Source organism: Podarcis erhardii (genome assembly GCF_964252035.2).
Source record: "Podarcis erhardii genome assembly, chromosome: 8".
NCBI classification, from domain to species: domain Eukaryota; kingdom Metazoa; phylum Chordata; class Lepidosauria; order Squamata; family Lacertidae; genus Podarcis; species Podarcis erhardii.
The window spans coordinates 69338532-69359813 of record NC_138499.1 but is presented as its reverse complement, the minus strand read 5'-3'; the positions used below and the strand labels follow the sequence as shown (position 1 = coordinate 69359813).

At 43.3% G+C, this 21282-nt stretch overlaps 1 protein-coding gene across 4 annotated transcripts in view; it reads right to left on the bottom strand.

The window, feature by feature from the left end:
* Window positions 1-17252: 17252 nt before the first annotated feature.
* PIGN (phosphatidylinositol glycan anchor biosynthesis class N) overlaps window positions 17253-21282 on the bottom strand; it is a 336158-nt gene continuing 332128 nt past the window's right edge. For all 4 annotated transcript variants that reach the window (XM_081872989.1, XM_081872992.1, XM_081872990.1 and 1 more), the window contains exon 29: window positions 17253-19848. In XM_081872989.1, coding sequence (XP_081729115.1) covers window positions 19725-19848 — 124 coding nt within the window. In that variant the 3' untranslated portion in view covers window positions 17253-19724. The remainder of the gene's footprint in view (window positions 19849-21282) is intronic.

Sequence of the window (21282 nt, the reverse complement as noted above, 5' to 3'; positions counted from 1 at the left end):
CGTGTCGCCATTGACGGAGAGTGTCGATTCCTTCCTGAAACTACCGATTGGCAACAATACCCGTGAGTAAGAACTGCAAAATAAAGTGAACGGGACTTTTAAATTAAGAAGATTTGGCTGAAAACGGGAAAGGCAAAAATTAAGGAAGTCAGCCTCCCGGAACTGCATGATTGACTGAGCAATGAAAAGAGCAAGCTGTATTTAAAGCAACGCTTCTTAAATTCTGTTAAACCTGACATTGAAAGGGACCTCCCCCCACTGAGCGGGAGAAGGGGGGAAGAAAATTGACTTAATTTAACCCGCTAGAAGAAGAAAGTTGTGAACGGGAAACTCTCCGCTGCCGATACCTCTGGTCAGGCTGCCTGAGCGGTGAGCGCCTGGAAGTGAACTGTCAAAAAAAAAAAAAAGGACTGTGGATACAAAGTAAGACTCTATTTGAAATATAATAACGGGACTTTAGTGGACAGAATCTGCAATACTTCAAATTGCAACAAAGTAGGGCTTTGGGTTGGACTTTTGCTTTTTGGGACTTTGTATCGCTATTTGCTTCCCTGCTTCTTTGTTACTCCTGCCTGGACACAATTTCTCCCTCTAGAGGACTAAAAGAGAGACAGTTGCATTGAGGTAAAGAAAGTGGAATTTTCCACTTGCAATCTTCCTGTGTGAACGACCTTGAGTTATGAGCACTCCACTGGATGAAATATCAACAAGAAGCAAAACAAAACAGGCTCAAAAGCAGGCTCAAAAAAGAAGCTCCATATCAGGAGCAGCAGCTGCACAGGAAAAAGTAACAACAGCATCAATGGATTCTATGACACAGGCACTGCTCAGAATAAATCAATCTTTAGAAGCACTTACTAAGCAATCTACAGAGAACTCTAAGAAACTGACAGAATTGACAACAAGACTGGACTTGAACACAACGACAATATCATCTAATACAGATTCTATAAATCGTTTAATTCAAGAAAGTACGGAAACAAGGAAAATAGCTGAGATCGCCAAGAGCACTGCCGAGGAAACTAAGGGAAAATTTGCGCCTATTGCAAAGAAGGTACATGAACATGATGCAACTTTGGCCCTTATGGAATTGGAGAGGAAAGGCAAGAATCTGAAACTGAGATTGGTACCAGAGGAGGAAGAGGACAATCTTGGGGAATTTCTCACAGACAAGTTTCAAGAATTTTGGACTGATGCGCTAGAAGGAGAAGAAGATGAATTTGTAATAACTACAGCTTTCCGGATTGGCAGGAAGCAAGGCAAGAAACCGAGGGATTGTTTAATCACATTGAGATCCAAGGAAGAAAGAGACAAAATATTGAACCTACATTTCCAGAAGGCTTTGATTATTAAAAACTCCCAAATACAGATTTTTAAAGATATTCCTAAATATTTTTTGGAGGTGAGGACCCAATTCAAAGATTTAGTGGATATATTGAAACAAAACAACACTCCATTCAGGTGGGAGTTCCCACAAGGGTTGTCCTTTAATTTTAAAGGGAAGAAAATCAAAATAAAAACAATTCAAGATAAAGAACACTTTTTGGAGAGAAACTTTGAGGACTTTCAGAAAGGAACTGTGAGAGAGAGGGAAATACCGGATATTGCAAACTTATCATTTGGATTGAATCCAGCACCGACCGATCAGGAACAAGAACTTGGAGCAGTCGGTGGAAAAGATACCCAGTAACAAAAATGTCTCTGCAACTTCTGAGTTGGAACTGCAATGGTCTTAACCATCCCCGAAAAAGGGCTCAAGTGTTTCATATATTAAAGAAAGAATATTTAGATATAATATGTTTGCAAGAAACTCATATTGCCAGGATACATAGAAAACTTCTGACAAATAAGAGATTAGGACTGGAATTTATTTCTTCAGATAAAGTTAAGAAAAGAGGGGTGGTGATTTATGTTAAGGAAAAATTGGAACCAAAAGTGATTTTTAAGGATGAACAAGGAAGATTTCTGGCAGTGGAAATTCAAGCCCAAGGAGAAAAAATTTTGATTGTAGGAATTTATGCACCTAATGAGGGGAAGGCTGAGTTCTTCAAGAAGTTGCATGAGACCTTAATGGACTTTATGGACTTTAAAATCATAATGATGGGTGACATGAACGGAGTTGTCTCCACAAACATGGATAAAGCGCAAAGACAAGTAATTTCCAAGGATGGGAGACTACCAAAGACTTTTTTCGAACTGACTGACACTATGGACTTGATTGACATTTGGAGAACAAGGAACCCTCTGGAAAGAGAGGGGACCTTTTTCTCTGAAGCAAAAATGACATGGACCAGGATTGACCAAATATGGATTTCTAGCAATCTGGCACCAATGGTTAAAAAAACAGAAATCTGCCCAAAAACTTGCTCTGACCACAATGCAGTAAAGATGGAAATGAAATTGACAACAGCTGGAACCTTCAGATGGAGAATGAATGACACCCTATTTAGAGATGAAGCAATTTATAAAAAGGCCCAAAAGACACTGAAAGACTACTTCGAGATAAACCTAAGAACAGATGTGGAAAGAAGAAGAATATGGGATGCAAGCAAGGCCGTGATGCGTGGTTTTCTAATCCAGCAGAATTCTATAAAGAGGAAACAACAGAATGAGAAGAAGGAAAAAATTTGGAAACAAATGAAAGAAGGAGAGAAGAAACTGAGATCAAAACCTAAATCTCAGGAGATTTTAAGAGAAATAAAGTATTATCAGACCCAATATATGGAACTGATGAACCAAGAAATAGAATGGAAAATAAAACAAATGAGGCAAAAGACTTTTGAATCAGCAGATAAATGTGGGAAACTGCTGTCATGGCAATTGAAAAAGAGACAAAAGTTGAATACTGTGACATCTCTCGAGGTAGATGGAAAATCTATTAATAAACCAAATGAAATTAGTAATTGCTTTCAAAGTTTTTTTAAGAAACTGTATGCACAAGGGCCAAAAAATGAACAAGAGATAGAAGAATTTATTAAAAAATATGGACTGTCAAAGATTTCGGAAAAAAACAAAAGGATTTTAAATGAGAAAATTACAAACCAGGAAATAGAGGTGCCATCCAGGATATGCAATTGGGAAAATCACCAGGACCAGACGGGCTGACTGCGAGATACTATAAAGCAATGAAGGAATGGCTAATACAACCATTGAAAGAAGTTTGTAACCAAATCTTGGAGGGGAAAAAGGCTCCCGAATCGTGGAAATAAGCATTCATCTCACTTATACCGAAGACAGAAACTGAGAAACATCAAGTTAAGAACTACCGCCCTATATCACTCTTAAATGTGGATTATAAAATTTTTGCAGACATTTTAGCAAAAAGATTTTAAAAAGTGTTGCTAGAGGAGATTCATAAGGACCAAACAGGCTTTCTCCCAGGGAGACATATGTCAGACAATGTGAGGAACATTATAGACATTTTGGAACTATTGGAGACTGACATAAATAGAAAAGCAGTTTTGATTTTTGTGGATGCGGAGAAAGCCTTTGACAATATTTCTTGGAGCTTTATGAAGAGGAATCTCCAAGGGAAGGGGGTAGGCCAAAACTTTGAAAATGGTATAGGTGCAATATACTCTGAGCAAAAAGCTAAATTAATCGTGAATGGTGTAGTTATGGATGAGATCCCAATAGAAAAAGGGACACGACAGGGATGCCCATTATCCCCTCTATTGTTTATATCGGTCCTGGAGGTGTTATTGAATATGATTAGAAGGGACCAGCTGGTTGAAGGAATACAGCTCGGAGCTAAACATTATAAGTTAAGAGCATTTGCAGATGACCTGGTTTTGACTCTGCAAAGGCCAGAAGCCAGTACAAAAAGAGTTTTAGAAATAATTGAAATATTTGGTCAAGTGGCAGGTTTTAAATTAAATAAACAGAAGACAAAGGTGCTGGAAAAAAACTTAACGATGGGGGAAAAAAATAGTTTTCAAAGGGAAACTGGTTTGGAAATAACAAAAAAAGTGAAATATCTGGGGGTGAATTTAACATCTAAGAATGTGAATTTATTTAAAGATAATTATGATAAATGTTGGTTGGAAGTTAAGAAAGATCTTGACATATGGTCTAGGTTGAGACTCTCCTTGTTAGGCCGAATTGCTGTTATCAAGATGAATGTATTGCCGAGATTGTTGTTTTTATTTCAGACATTACAAATACTGGATAGGATGGACTGTTTCAAGAAGTGGCAGAAAGACATATCCAAATTTGTCTGGCAGGGCAAAAAGCCCAGAATAAAATTTAAGATTTTGACTGATGCAAAAGATAGGGGGGGGTTGCTCTGCCGGACTTAAGACTTTACTATGAAGCAGCAGCTTTCTGCTGGTTGAAGCAATGGCTACTTCTTGAGGATACAGACATTCTAGACCTGGAAGGGTATGATAATAATTTTGGCTGGCATGCATATTTATGGTATGACAAGGCAAAGGTTTATAAAGGCTTTAAAAATCATATTGTCAGGAAAGCTTTGTATAATGTTTGGAATCGATATAAGGATTTGTTGGAAAGTAAAACACCCAGATGGTTGTCACCAATGGAAGCTAGAGCGGTGAAAAAACTTAACATGGACTCTAATTGGCCAAAATATTGTGAAATTATAGAATATGATGGTGAAAAGGTTAAATTACAGAGCTTTGAGAAACTAAAATCCAAGGTTCGAGACTGGTTACATTATTATCAGATAAATGAGACTTTTAAGCAGGACAGGAAACTAGGATTTCAGAAGGAGAGGTCAAAATTGGAAACAGAATTGTTAGAGACCAATACTAAGAATCTGTCTAAAATGTATAACTTGTTGCTGAAATGGAATACACAGGATGAAACGGTTAAATCAGCTATGATCAAATGGGCACAAGACTTAGGTCATGATATTATGTTCGCTGACTGGGAACAGTTATGGACCACAGGCCTTAAATTTACGGCATGTAGTGCCTTGAAAGAAAACATAATGAAAATGATCTATAGGTGGTACATGACCCCAGTCAAGCTTGCAAAGATATACCATTTGCCCAATAATAAATGCTGGAAATGTAACGAATGTGAAGGAACCTTCTACCACCTTTGGTGGACCTGCCCAAAGATTAAGGCCTACTGGGAAATGATCTATAATGAAATTAAGAAAATCCTTAAGTGGACATTTGCAAAGAAACCAGAGGCTTTTCTCTTGGGCATGGTCGGCCAATTGGTACCAAAGAAAGATAGGACATTTTTTATGTATGCAACTACAGCAGCAAGAATCCTTTTGGCAAAGTATTGGAAGATGCAAGAATTACCTACTCTGGAAGAATGGCAGACGAAGGTGACTGAATTTATGGGACTGGCAGAGATGACCGGCAGAATCCGTGATCAGAGGAGAGAGACAGTGGAAGAGGACTGGGAAAAATTCAAAATATATCTTAAGAACTGTTGTAAAATTTCAGACTGATAAAATGTCAAGGGATAAGAAACAGAATTACAGCTGTAAATGTTTAAGTTAAGAAAACCTGAGGGAAGTTAAACATGAAAATGGAATGAAGGATTGCTAAAAAATTGGAAACAGGGGTGCAGTGAAGGGGAGGTATGGGGAAGTCATGTGTTGTTTGTGTATGTTTCTTTTTGTGTGTTTTTGTTTGTGAAAATTAATAAAAATTATTTAAAAAAACAAAAAACAAACTCATGCTGGTAGCTTCGAGAACACTGTCCAACCATCTTGTCCTCTGTCGTCCCCTTCTCCTTGTGCCCTCCATCTTTCCCAACATCAGGGTCTTTTGCAGGGAGTCTTCTCTTCTCATGAGGTGGCCAAAGTATTGGAGCCTCAGCTTCACGATCTGTCCTTCCAGTGAGCACTCAGGGTTGATATGTTTATGATGTTATATATACGTATATGTCGCAGAAACCTCTAATTTCACTCCAGCCTTGCCAAAAACTCAAGGCACCATACTAATTTGCCTCTCTCCATTGTTCCCGACCTGCCTGTGAATTCCTGTCCTTGTTTGCTCTCACTGTTTGCATGCAGTTCAAATATCTTGCCCTTTACCTTCAAGGCTCTGTACTGCTCTCATCCACTTACATCCCAAGCTGTCATTTCCTCCCACTCTTGTAGCCCACATTTCTTCCCCGTTTTAACTCCCCCCACCTATCTTTTCACTCACCGCCTGAGTCATCATTTTCGGTCATCTACGTGCTCTTTCTTTCCTCTGGTTAGCCCCTGCAAAATAATCTCTCTCCTTAACAGTGAAGTTTAAAAATTTGAGAATGCCTAATGCCAAGAATGATGCCGCCGAAAGGAAGCATGTTTTAAGTACTACTAATTTTCACACCAGCTTAACTTTCCACACTTGAAATTAATGGCACCTGTAGAGGCAGCATGGAGAAGAGGCAGGTGTGGCCTCCAAGGAGCCAAAAACAGAAGCAGGCAATGCATTCCTTGCAGGGCCTGATCTGCTTCACCTGTAGATGCTGCTGCCCGAGAAAGTCATCTCACGTCGCCTCATGTTAAGTTGCCAATAAGTGTTAGTTTGTAAAAACTAAAGTATTTACCATCTCAAAGGAATAACTGGCTGCCCAGGAAATAAAGGTAAAGGACCCCTGACCATTAGGTCCAGTCGTGGCCGACTCTGGGGTTGTAGCGCTCATCTTGCTTTATTGGCCGAGGGAGCTGGCATACAGCTTCCGGGTCATGTGGCCAGCATGACTAAGCTGCTTCTGGCGAACCAGAGCAGCACATGGGAATGCCGTTTACCTTCCCACCGGCGCCGTACTTATTTATCTACTTGCACTTTGACGTGCTTTCGAACTGCTAGGTTGGCAGGAGCAGGGACCGAGTAACGGGAGCTCACCCCATCACAGGGATTTGAACCGCCGACCTTCTGATCGGCAAGCCCTAGGCTCTGTGGTTTAGACCACAGCGCCACCCGCGTCCCACCCAGGAAATACATTATCAGATATCCTGGCAGACAGGAGAGAAGCCTCATGCTCAATTATCAATGGGAGACCACCTCCTGTGAAGTATGTATGATGTTTTTGGGATTGACTATGGGGTGGGCAATTTCAAAAGTCTTTCAAAAGGATTTGCATACCTTGGTTCAGGGTCTCTCCTACCTCCTTGCAAAGAGGGGAGGGAACTCTGTTGCAACAGAAAATAAAGATCTGCCTTGCTTTCCACTGGATCCTGCCTCCACCCAATCTTCTCCAACTGATTATGGACTTAGGCGACCCAGAGTCCCATGGGCAGCAAAAGCCAAACCCCAATTTTAACATCACTGTTAAGAAAGTCATGGGAAAATACACTGAAAAACATGGGTAAGCGCTAATGATTAACAGGAAGGTGCAAGCAAAACAAGGTGAATGCTCATTGTCAGGTGACCTCCCTGCAACCAAATTCAAAATGACCATACATAGTCTTAACATCCATATAAGCTTTGTGCAAGGAAATCATAACAGATGCTAACTAAATTGCTTGTCTAGGGGAGTCTTCGGTGAATACAAACGACCTGTAAAAGTTCACAGGATGCTGCAGATGACTAACCTACTCCAGAGTAACTAGTAAAGAGAATTACACCACACTGGTATAATGAAGCTTCAATGTAGGAGGAAACAGCTATCTGTATTCACACCAGATAATAGAATTAATCTCTGCTAGATGCTAGGAAACATTCCAGACCATTCCTAAACAGATCAATACTGATAAAGGGGTTCAGTCACATTTTACTGAGGTGAGGATAATCTGCTGGGAACCGAATGAGGCCTGATATGATTTACTGGAAAATAAATCCTTGTTCTTTCATATTTTAAAACATTTTTTCTTCTCTATTGAGATTGATTAAGGCTCTCCTTCTTCCACAAAGCCTTACTCGACATCTGAAAGCATAAAGCCATGCAAGGCAGCCTCGGAGGAGAGTTTTGTTGAATTAATATGATTGGATCCATATAATAATTGGCTAAGAGTCACTGCTCTGCTGTGCTGATCACATAAAATCCAAGTACTATTGGAAAAGTGAAAGAGCAGCACAAGCGCCATCTTGGGTCTATTTCTAACGCTGGGATGTATTTTACCTCACTCTAAAGACCTGCTTTGCCAAACAGGTGCTAATTTGATCCATGCTGCACTATTGTATTGGTACATATCAATATTTACCAAGGCATCCTAGTAAATACTCAGAGAAAGTCATTGGACAGAGTCCTGCCAGACATTTTATTGATAAATCTCAAAAGCCATGAAATCACCATAGTTTCCTGCAAATGTTCACTTTCACCAATGCAGGGTGGGAGTATCATACTCCTAGGGGTAGGTATCTGAGGATAATTTTTTTAAAAAACCCAACAGTTCAGGGGGCATTTCCAGAGGGAAGATGACCAAGGCAATTCTACTAGAAGGAAGATTTCATTTCAGCAGATTTCATTTCTGCACTCATTTCAGAGTCTTTAAGTTGAAGGTACATTGATCCATGGCTGCTGACGCCATTTTTGTAACCTCATCTATCCTCTTCCCAACATCAGCTACTTCTTCTCTGAGTGGAACCCTGAGTTCCTTCCAAATCTTCATAAGCGCTACTCTACAGTTGTGGTGGAAAATCAGCCTTAACGTTTGCTGGAGGGAAATAAGTCCTGGGGCCTTTGGGTACTGTACTCTTCATCTGTGGAACTTGCAGGAAACCTCTCCGTTCTTCTTGCCCTTTGGCTTGTCCTATTTTTGGTCTGGTTACACTCGTGGACATTCTCCCCCTTTGTCGGTCCTGCAGTACTGCCAGGGGCTGTGCTGAGGAGAGATGCACTGAGGAGGAATGGTGGGAACCTCCCCCCCCCCTCCTGATCAGGATCCTGAATCTTCCCAGAAGCAGGAGGACAGTATAGATTTGGAACAGTGGTTTGCACAGGGACATACAGGTGAAACTCGAAAAATTAGACTATCGTGGGAAAGTTCATTTATTTCAGGAATTCAACTTAAAAGGTGAAACTAATATATGAGATAGACTCATGACATGCAAAGCGAGATATGTCAAGTGTGGCTCCCCAAATCTCTTTTCTGATGAGAGCAGCTTTTGCATCTCATTTGGAAACCAAGGACCCAGAGTCTGGAGGAAGAATGGGGAGGCACACAATGCCAGATGCTTGAAGTCCAGTGTGAAGTTTCCACAGTCTGTGTAGATTTGGGGAGCCATGTCATCAGCTGGTGTTGGTCCACTGTGCTTCACTGAGTCCAGGGTCAATGCAGCTGTCTACCAGGAGATTTTGGAGCACTTAGAATCATAGAATCATAGAATCATAGAGTTGGAATAGACCACAAGGGCCATCAAGTCCAACCCCCTGCCAAGCAGGAAACACCATCAGAGCACTCCTGACATATGGTTGTCAAGCCTCTGCTTAAAGACCTCCAAAGAAGGAGACTCCACCACACTCCTTGGCAGCAAATTCCACTGTCGAACAGCTCTTACTGCCAGGAAGTTCTTCCTAATGTTTAGGTGGAATCTTCTTTCTTGTAGTTTGGATCCATTGCTCCGTGTCCGCTTCTCTGGAGCAGCAGAAAACAACCTTTCTCCCTCCTCTATGTGACATCCTTTTATATATTTGAACATGGCTATCATATCACCCCTTAACCTCCTCTTCTCCAGGCTAAACATGCCCAGCTCCCTTAGCCGTTCTTCATAAGGCATCGTTTCCAGGCCTTTGACCATTTTGGTTGCCCTCTTCTGGACACGTTCCAGTTTGTCAGTGTCCTTCTTGAACTGTGGTGCCCAGAACTGGACACAAACTGGACACTTCATGCTTCCTTCCGCAGATGAGCTTTATGGGGATGCTGACTTCATTTTCCAGCAGGACTTTGACACCTGCCCACACTGTCAAAAGTACAAAAACCTGGTTCAATGCCCATGGGATTACTGTGCTTGACTGCCCAGCAAACACGCCTGACCTGAACCTTATAGAGAATCTATGGGGCACTGCCAAGAGAAAGATGATAGACATGAGACCGAGCAATGCAGAAGAGCTGAAGGCTGCTATTGAAGCATCCTGGTCTTCCATAACACCTCAACAGTGCCACAGGCTGATAGCATCCATGCCATGCCGCATTGAGGCAGTAATTGGTGCAAAAGGGGCCCAAATCAAGCACTGAGTACATATGCATGCTTCTACTTCTCAGAGGTCCAATATTGGCCTATTTGCGATCCTTGTTTTGCCCATTTCATTTAATATTCTAATTTTCTGAGATTGTTAATTTGGGGTTTTCATCAGCTGTACACCATGATCATCACAATTATAACAAATAACGGCTTGACATATCTCGCTTTCCATGTCATGAGTCTATCTCATATATTAGTTTCACCTTTTCAGTTGAATTACTGAAATAAATGAACTTTTCCATGATATTCTAATTTTCTGAGTTTCACCTGCAGTTCAAAAGACAGAAGTTGGGAAGAACTGGGTGGTGAGCAGCTAGGAGAAGAAGAACTGGGGGAGAGAAAGCTAACAGACTCCCTTTTGCTGGAAAGCGTCCATTCGCTCAGCCCAAGGTCAAGGAGAGCAGATAAGGTGGCTGCACAGAAAGCACAATAGTTGCAAGATCAGGTTTCGAGACACGGAAGTGACGTGGGTGACTAGGGGGGAAGTGGGTGGAATCCTTACTTGGGAGCACCTTCATTCCTAGAAATGGATTCTTTGTTCTTTTGCTGTGATCATTAAAAAATTCTAACCGGTAAGAGACTCCTTTCGCTTGTTCTGCTTATCTATTGCCAAAGTGGGGGGCGGGGCGGGGAGAAAGCCAAGTCCCTGAAGCCTGACAAGTACTTTGGCAAGCTCTTACAAAAAGGGGAGGATATAGAGTTTTCTTCTGGAGACCTGAGTTAGGGCACAGAATTCCCCTGGCTACACAACCCTTTACAGGGAAGAATGAAACATACTGTACTCATTTGGTTTTCATCTCACCCCCCAAACAAATTTAATTCCCTTTGCTACAAACTAAAACAAGCTACTACATCTCTGGTAGAATATAACAAGTGCTGAGGCAAATACAGTGGTACCTCGAGTTAAGTACTTAATTCGTTCCGGAGGTCCGTTCTTAACCTGAAACTGTTCTTAACCTGAAGCACCACTTTAGCTAATGGGGCCTCCCTCCCACTGCCGCCGCGCCACTGCTGCGCGATTTCTGTTCTCATCCTGAAGCAAAGTTCTTAACCCGAGGTTGAAGGGTTCAGGGCTTCTGTTGAGCTTCTGAAAACTTAGTGAAATGTATTTGTGTTTGTGGTCATGGCAGGAAACATCAAACAGAAGGTCAGTTGATCCCCCAAATCTTTAGCCGAGATATCTTTCTTATAGCAAGCAATATGTTTATAGTAGTACAAACCTAAGCTAAACAAAAAAGTTTACATGTCACTGCAGCCAATTTTAGACATCTCCACTTTGATACATATTTATATATGTAGTTACGATAAATACAAAACTATTACCGTAAAACTCGACAGATGCTGGCATTTAATGGTAATTCTTAATATCTTGGAAGTTGTCACTAAATTTCAGGAATCGCAGGCTTTTGGCTAATGACAAAACAACATACATAAATAAAACAAAACGGTGACAAACTGACCATTTCTTGCCCAATTCCATTTCCTTAGCAAACCACTTCCTTGCAGCACAGTGCGAAAACTTACCAGCAGTGTGGTATGCAGTCTAGTGATAAGAGTATGAGACTAGGACTGCAGAGATCTGGGTTCAAATTCACACACCAGCTGACCCTGGCTAGTCCCCATCTTTCAGCACAACCAACCTCACAAGGTAATGGAGAGAAGTGTGAATGCCAGCTTGAGCTGCTTGGGACTATATGTAAATAAGCAAACATGCCTGCCCTGGTGAAAACATATGGAACAACTTTACCGCATGGAGTGTCAAACTACCAAGCATTCCCTTCTCCCGTCTGCCTGGAAAGAGCTTGCTTTGAGCTGTGTGAAGGTGTGGCTTTAAAGGAAAACAGCTCTGAGCGTGCTCAGAACAGCTCCCAGGGCAAATAAAGTAGAAGGCACCCCAGAATGAACCCTATGGAATATTTTACAAGGCAATAATGCACACTCACACTACAAAGAACTTATAACCCGCCTAGGGTGGATCTAGACACAGGAAAGACAACAACGATGCTATAAATAAGTCAGAAATTAGATTGTTATAACAAAAGAAAAAAATCTATATGGAAAATCACGTTTTTAAAATTTCCTGCTCTCTGGCGCCATCTGTTGCATCCAAATCACTGTTTCCTTACTAATGTAGCTGAGTCCCTACTCTCAGCAGCCAGGAGCATCATAACTAAACATAGGAGGGATCTGGCAGGAGTGAACATGGACCACTGGTACAGAAGTGTATTGGAAACAGCTTTGCTAGGAAAGCTAACTGACAAACTGGAACTAGCACAGGGACAAATAAAAGAGGAGCTCCCCTTTATTACATACACACAGCCCACCAAGACAACAACCCACCGAGTACAAATCAATATGGCTAAGTCGACCCAACAACAGGCCTCTCCCTCCTACACTCAAACAAAACTCACTGCAGTCCACTATAGGTAACCAACCAAGCCCTGCCCCCCGAAATCTCTCTCACCACCAATGAAAACTAAAAAAATTAATAGAAAGAGAACCTACCCATCTGACGCCGACACAAAAACCATGCACACAGACTACGTAAAAGAATGAAACTGAGCTGTAGAAAGGACTTTTATCATCTGAAAACAGAAACGATGTACGTACGTTGTACCCAAGAAAATATTTAATAAAAACTTTTTTAAAAATAGGCAAGTTAACCTCAGATATATCCTAAGTGGGGTCAGGTAATGACAATGGGTGGGGACAGGGGTGAACAGTGGCCAGGGCAAATAGCTAGTAGACTCAGTAAGAGAAAAATCGATTTATCTTCCTGAAGACAGAAGAATGGGATCTCCTGTCAGTAACAATCAGACTGGCTGAGCAGTGCCAAGAGCCGATTGGTCAGAGAAAGGGAGATTGGCAGAAAAGTATCCAGAACTTGCTACACTGAAATGGGTTGTGGAAGGATTTTGTGAGACAGGGAAGAGTGTGGCTTTGAGATTTGAGGGAAGCCTTTTAATTATTATTATTAATAATAATAATAATAATAATAATAATAATAATAATAATAATAATAGAATAATTGCTGGACATTTCACTTGGTAGGGCTGAGCCTTGGTTGCCCTAATGGACTACCACACTCTGGGGAGCGATGTGTGGGTGGGTGTGGGTGTGTGAGAGAGATATAATATCAATATCAGAGCTGAAAATGTGCTGCAGTTTCAATAAGACCTGAATCATAGAATCATAGAATTGGAAGAGACCACAAGGGCCATCGAGTCCAACCCCCTGCCAAGCAGGAAACACCATCAGAGCACTCCTGACATATGGTTGTCAAGCCTCTGCTTAAAGACCTCCAAAGAAGGAGACTCCACCACACTCCTTGGCAGCAAATTCCACTGTCAAACAGCTCTTACTGTCAGGAAGTTCTTCCTAATGTTTAGGTGGAATCTTTTTTCTTGTAGTTTGGAACCATTGCTCCGTGTACGCTTCTCTGGAGCAGCAGAAAACAACCTTTCTCCCTCCTCTATGTGACATCCTTTTATATATTTGAACATGGCTATCATATCACCCCTTAACCTCCTCTTCTCCAGGCTAAACATGCCCAGCTCCCTTAGCCGTTCCTCATAAGGCATCATTTCCAGGCCTTTGACCATTTTGGTTGCCCTCCTCTGGACACGTTCCAGTTTGTCAGTGAACTGTTTGTCTTGAACTGTGGTGCCCAGAACTGGACACAGTACTCCAGGTGAGGTCTGACCAGAGCAGAATACAGTGGCACTATTACTTCCCTTGATCTAGATGCTATACTCCTATTGATGCAGCCCAGAATTGCATTGGCTTTTTTAGCTGCCGCGTCACACTGTTGGCTCATGTCAAGTTTGTGGTCAACCAAGACTCCTAGATCCTTTTCACATGTACTGCTCTCAAGCCAGGTGTCCCCCATCTTGTATTTGTGCCTCTCATTTGTACCTGAGACCCCTCTGTGCCTGTAGTTAAAGAAAAAACTGACGGTGGCAGCTGCAAGCTATGCATTTAGCTATGCATATACTGAACAGACGCTATAAACACTAACACCACTAGGAAGCTATGAACAAATACTATTACTAGTATCTTGCATGTCCTGCAGTCCTAAGCATGCATGCTTGAAAGCTGTCCTGCCAGAATCAACAGAAATGGCTAGGACCGGGCTGCAAAACTTCCATCTACATGGCCAAATCATTCAGCTGCAATTTTCAACACTGCAGAATTTCAGACCCATGTAAGCCCACTTACCACAATAGTAGTTGTGGGTACCCCAATGGCACTAACAATGATGAGAGAAATTGATTTCACCAATAGGGTGATTATCCAAATTAATTACCGCAAGCTGGTGATGATGCAGAGAGCATCAGCTATAAACATTTTTAGAGTGACGAACCACTTTCACTAAAAGTTGGTAAATATGACCCTGTTTTCCAGGAGAGGGACCACGTTTCCCTGCCCATGGTTTATATGCTGCTCTCTGTGGAAGAAACACTGTTTGTGCAACACTCCCCTTATTTTCCCCATGTACCGTACTTTCTGTGTAAGCATAACATCTCAACAACGCTTCCTCTAACATAAACACAAAAGACCTGCTTAATAGCTCCAAGTATTCCTCCTACTTTATTTACTTAGAATTCAGCCTGCCAAGTTTGGCTCGGCTATTACAGGGCTGGGCTTGTTTTGGTGCTTTTAAAAAGAGGGCCCAGTTCAACAACTTAAAGCAGTGTTGGCAAAACTTGGCCCTCCAGCTGTTTTGGGACTACAATGCCCATCATCCCTAGCTAACAGGACCAGGGGTCAGGGATGATGGGAGTTGTAGTCCCCAAACATCAGGAGGGCAAAGTTTGGTCATCCCTGACTTAAAGGATCTGCCCTACCTGAAATTACTTGCCACCAAGTTTCCCTCAAAAGAAAGGGCAAAATTAGTCATAACTTAAGTCCTCCTACTTACTATGGAACTTTGCTAGCATATAACACCTGAAGGATCTACACTAGCTCCCAGTACATTTCAGGGCACAATTCAAAGTGTTGGTGCTGACTTTTGAAGCCCTAAATGGCTTTGGCCCTGTATACCTGAAGGAGTGTCTCCACCCCCATCAGCCCAAACCCTGAGGTCCAGCTCTGAGGACCTTCTGGCAATTCCCTCATGTCATGAACTGGCAGGACGGTGGGGAGGAGGAAGATGATGCTGGTGAGGGGTGTAGCAGGGGGGCACCGGGGCAAGCAGGGGATAGGGAAGAAAGTACTCACTGACAGAGAATGGTGAAGAGATAGAGGTCAGCACACAGGAACGAGAGCAGCAGGCCCCATCACCAGATGGCCCCTGTCCCCATGGACACAGCAGGCTCTGGGGCAGAGGGAGCTGCAGGAAAGGCGCTCTAGTAAGCTGAGGCAGGCAAGGGACCACAGACCAGCTCGCTAGCTGGCCAGGTGAGGCTCGCTAGCTCTTGAAGAAGGTTGTGATTCCTCAGCTGGAACAGGTGAAGCCTCATCAAGCTCAGGTGCTGCAATTAGCAGGCAAAGTGCAAAAGGTCAGCAGAGCTGAGGTGCTGGGTTTGCTCAACTGCCCAAGTTGACAGATCTTGATTTGGATGCTCCTGGACCTCTACAGACTGTGCTTTGGGTTTGACCCCTGAACCGTATCCTGACTGCTGGACTTCAGACTTGGCATAGTGACTTGCTGCCAGGTAGGCCAGGGGTTCGGGACACCTGACCGCAAAAAGTGAAGTTACAGGGAACCAGGCAGAGGGCCTTCTCGGCTGTGGCACCCACCCTGTGGAACGCAATGGTCAGGCATGATGGGAATTGCAGTTCAGCAATGTCTGGCACTGGTTTGTCTACCATGGACCCTCTGCGTGGAACAGGATCACTGAAGGAAGAACAGCTGAAAAATCAATAATATGAACAAGAACAAGACCCAGACCAAACCCTTCCCAAATGACAACGGAAATGTTCTGTTGATCAGGCTACCAATGGATAGCCTGCAGCTCTTGAATGATGGATTTACAAAGTGATGGATGCTAATGAGATTAGCTTTCTGCAAGATTTGGTTTTGAGAGGTTTTCGTGCACATGTCCATGCAAACAGCTCCGGCGCTTTTCTGAGCTTCACAACCACAATTAAGGCAGCCCAACTTGATAGGATGCTTATCCACTCCCTGCGAAAGACGGAGAACGAGGGACCTGGTTTCCCTGTGCTTTCCAACTTTCTCCAATAATTGCCTTGGCCTTGGATTAAAGAATATTGTGTTTGGAGCTTGTTTACGTGCAGAACAAAGAGGCACATAATCCCACAACACAATCAAATAAGACTGCTTAACTGGCAGAATTCTGCCAGCTTCCAGCGCTGGAGAAAATTCAAACAGGCAGCCCAAAGATTTCTGCCTGCTCCCACCCCGAGGAAATCCAGGAATAGCATAGCCAGTCAGGCTTTCCATAGGGGACATGTAAAATAGCTCTGGAGAGGGTGTTTGCTAGTAACAGAGTTAATAAAGCGGTCAAGAGGGAGTCAGCTAAGGTCACTGGTCTTGCAGCCCAACTAAGAACAAAGCCAATGGAATTAGGAAATTAATCTTATCAGGGCATATCACAGGAGTGGAGGCGAAACAGGGTGGAAACGAAAACCATCTTTCCCAATGCATGGTTAAAGTCAATAGGAAGAGATGCATCAATGTCATTGTTCATGTCAAACCTCTTATGTAGCCAGTATTATTTTTCTAGAAAAAGAGGTGCTGGAACTTGCCATGTTTTCTTGTAACGGCAATGGCGCCCACCCGAGAGGTGCCGGAACTGAGTTTTGGTGTGTTCTGGCTCAAAAAAGCCCTTCCCCTATTTTGGATTCTTCCCCCCCCCCCCATACACTAGTTTCCTCCATACAACTTTGTCAGGAATCCAGATGGTTAAGACAAACACGCACATTTACAGAAAAAAAATATTTATTTTAGGTAGGAAATAGGATCTTCTTCTGGATCCTATCTATTCAGGGTCCTATCTATTCAGGGCTGGATCTATACCGATCTTATAGAACATTATATTGAATAACGTTTAGAACGTTTAATGGCAGTTTTCCATTGCCGGTGGCTCGCTGCTCTGCAGCACCCTCTGGTGTCACATTTTAATAACGTATTTTTAATGTTACAAATGACGAGTGTCGATCCGCCCAAGGACACTCATAATGCCGGTATTCAAACACGTCAATTGCTTTATTATAATTTTGAATAGCTTAAGGTATTCTGCAGCTTGGTATCAAGTGTTAACTGGAGAGATGAGTTAGCAGCCACCATTTTAGAAGACTTTGTTCCAATTGCTTCATTGCTGTTCAGCGGCTTAAATAACATAGCAATGATCGCTCTCCCATGATAAAGTGATTGATGGTAACTGACAAGCAGATGGATGTCTGCATCCAGTTTTGCAGTGCTAACATTTCTACTGGGATGACTGGGTTCCACAGCTGTAGTGACATGGCTTTAATGCCACAGAGCCAAGGGGCTAAAGCAGTACAGGATGAATCCCTTGCTGGCATGCTCCAATACTGGCAGCCGGCATGGCAAGCATGTTTGATGGATTTTATATGTACTTTCTTTCTCTGAGCTATGGCAGGCTACTATTCCTACAGTCTCTATTCCTACAGATGACTCTGCCATCTGCTGTGATTGGTTAGGCGAACGTCCACTTATAATACAAACAGTATTTCCATATATCGTATGTCCAAGACAGATTGAAATCATACAAGAGAGGCATTCCTTTGATCACTTGAACTTGGGCCACCTGTTCATTTTAATAGCTGTGTCTTAAATCGGATTGTTTTATTGTGCATTCTGATTCGGGATTTTTATACAGTGGTATCTCCGGTTGTGAATGGGATCCGTTCCGGAGCTCCGGCTGTATCCCAAGGAATTCGCAACCAGAGGTGCTGCTTCTGCGTATGTGCGTGGCGCGAAACCCAGAAAAATACTTCTGGGTTTGCCGAGTTCACATCCTGAAAGATACGCAACCAGATGTGTGCGTATCTAGAGGTACCACTGTGCTTGGTAAATGGCTATTTTGGCTTTAAGCAGCACAGAAATTAAATAACAATACCCACAACTCGTTCATCACAGCAAAAGCAAACAGGTCTAGACACAGAAAGCAAGATAACCTAATACAGTGGTACCTCGGGTTACATACACTTCAGGTTACATATGCTTCAGGTTACAGACTCCGCTAACCCAGAAATAGTGCTTCAGGTTAAGAACTTTGCTTCAGGATGAGAACAGAAATCGTGCTCCGGCGGTGCGGCGGCAGCAGGAGGCCCCATTAGCTAAAGTGGTGCTTTAGGTTAAGAACAGTTTCAGGTTAAGAACGGACCTCCGGAACGAATTAAGTACTTAACCTGAGGTACTACTGTACAGATGCGTTCTAAGACTCCTACTGCAACACCCACTTGTCTGCAAGCGGGTCCCATTGAACTCAATGAGGGCTGACTTCTGAGTATTCAGGTATAGGATCATGCCAACCTGCACTAAAATAAGAGCAAGTTGAGCTGAGGCACAAAACTGCTCCTACTGTCCAACGGGTGTATTGTGTACGAGCTGATGGCAAAGTGTTTATCTGAGCAGCTACCCATGAAAGCATTAGGTGCAAAATATATACCATTTCTCAGCCTGCTGGCATTGTGAATTCCAGTATGCGATACAGCTTCCTAGGTTTGGTTACCAAGTGAAGTGGGATTCCAAATGCAAAAGCTTTTCATTCTCCGGAGCTTTAACAGCTTGCCAGTTCTACTTAAGAGGGCACATGTTGTCTCAGTGCAATGAACAGAGCTTGAAGGGGGGGGGCTGAGGGCTGGGTTTCAATCTCTGCTCAGATCTGCAGTTCCTTAAGTTGGCCTTAGGCAAGTCACTGTCCTTCAGCCTAACTTGGCTCACAGGACTGTTGCTGAGATTACGACAAATGAAATCTCTCTTTTGTCGTTGTGGTTCCTCCTCCTTTTATTTAAGCTTCAGTTTGAGCGGACAGAGACGAGTTCTTTTCAAGTGCATCCTATAAAATTAACTATAGAAAAAGTCATGTGCAGCATCTTCTTTTAAAACAGGAATTAATTCATCTCTCACTTGCACATACAACCCATATGTTTTTGGGTGTTGTTGTTTTTAAAGGTAGCAAAATTCAAGTTTTAGTTTCCTCCCATTATACACAAGCCTCTAAATTTGATCTTAAAACATCAGAAGTGAGAAATAGCCACCAAAAAAATTTTCAAAGCATGCTGACCAGTCCAAGATTTGGTCCAGAAGCAGACTGTGGACAAAGGGCAATATTCTGTAGGCCTTGGGGTTGCTCTCGTATGCCTTTTGGGCCTAGTTACAGAGCCAGTTTATTTCCTTGTCACCCATTTGAATCTCTCTGGAAAATTCATAAACAGCACTCATCTTCCAACACTGAAGCGGACCATATATTCAGTTTTTGGCAAGAGACTTGTGGCTGTGTCTCTTTCTCTCTTCTTTTAAATGGGAGGGGGGAGGGGAGGGAGACAAGGTACAATTCCAAAGAGTTGGTTGAGGCGCTGTTGCCTGTGGCATCGAGTTCTTTCACTGTTTCTGGCAGCCAGTCTCATAACTCCACCTGTCACTCAGGGAGGTTGCAGTTTCCAATGATACGGACCTCTCCACCCCATTCGTCACAAGGAATGGTGCTTAGCTTCTTCCCAAAGTGCTAGTCTCTTCGTAGTGAGCAGCTGAGCCACTCCACTCAAAAGCAGCAGGAAGATGGTGAAAGACATTGCAACGACGTAATGGCTAATGCTGCAACAGAGAGAAAATTATGGGTGAGACAGCAACAAGAGGAAACAAAGTTTACCGACAACATTAGAGGGACACAATATTGGTCGCTCTCCTAAACAGGATGTTCAATAATGAGCCATAGCAATACAGACTTTGCCTGGATGGCTCAGTTGGCTAGAGCAGTGTTTCCCAACCTTTTTTGGGCAAAGGCACACTTGTTTCATGAAAAAAATCTCGAGGCACACCACCATTAGAAAATGTTTAAAAAATTAACTCTGTGCCTATATTGACTATATATAAAGTAACTCTCTTTAATAGGAATCAAATAAACACAAAGATAGTATTTTATAATTACTTTATTATGAAATAGTAAGTAAACAGAAATATGAAAAATTATAAAATACTTTATTCAGTGCGCAACCTGGGCCTGTTTGGCTGAAAGTAATGCAAAATGGATTAATCCATTCCAGACATTTAAAAACAACCCCTAAAACAGCAATTTAACATGAATTTTACTATCGATAAAGACCATTGATCCATAAAATGAAAGCAATAAACAATGTACTGCAGTCACACAATCAGTCAATCAATCAGTCACAAAAACAAAACAAAAAAGTCAGAAAGACAAAAATGCAAAATAAACAGCAAAAGCAGACAGACCGCAAAACAGAAGCATGGCACGCAAAGTGGAGCACGTTTGGCTTCTGAAAAATGTTCGCAAACCAGCCCACCAGCCCACCGCCTTCCATAACCAGTCTTCAGCTTCCTTGCCTATAGCGGGGGTGGGGGGGAGAATTAGTTTCGGTCACTAACGACTGGAATCGAGCTGCGTGGCTGCTTTGCTTGCAATTCCCAACCGCACTCCTTGCAAAGAGGTGGGCCAGCCATGCAATTTAAAGGAGATGGAATCCCAGCCCGCGCCCCTGCCCCGCGCAGTCCAGTCTCGAGGCGCGCCCACCTGCCCGCCGGCAGCGAAGCAGCGAGCGGGCCTCCTGCGCCGTCCGCCTGCGGCTCAGGCGCTCCTCCAACAGCGGGTGCCGGTAACGTTTCGGGAAGCGGTGCTTCGCCACAGTTGGCCGGCCTAGGAAGAGGCCCCGGTAGACCCGGGCTTCGGCTCCCTGCTGGACCATCTCCAGCCCCGCCATGGGCGGAACAGCCGCTGCCTCGGGCTCGGCGCCGCCCGCGCTCCCCTCAGCCAGCACAGCCGCCATCTTGGACGCCAACGGCCGCTCTCTCCGAGGAGGAATGCGCCTGCGCCTTTCCTCGAGAATTCTTACGTACGGCGCGGGATCGGCGAGTTGGGCCGGCGGAAACAGCCGAGACCCGAATCTGCACTTGCCGGAAACAGCCGAGACCCGAATCTGAACCTGGCAGACTTCGCAATCCATTTGCTTCCTAGCCTCTCGCCGCCCGACTCGCCCGCCTCCCTCCCACGGCACACCAGGCAACGTCTCG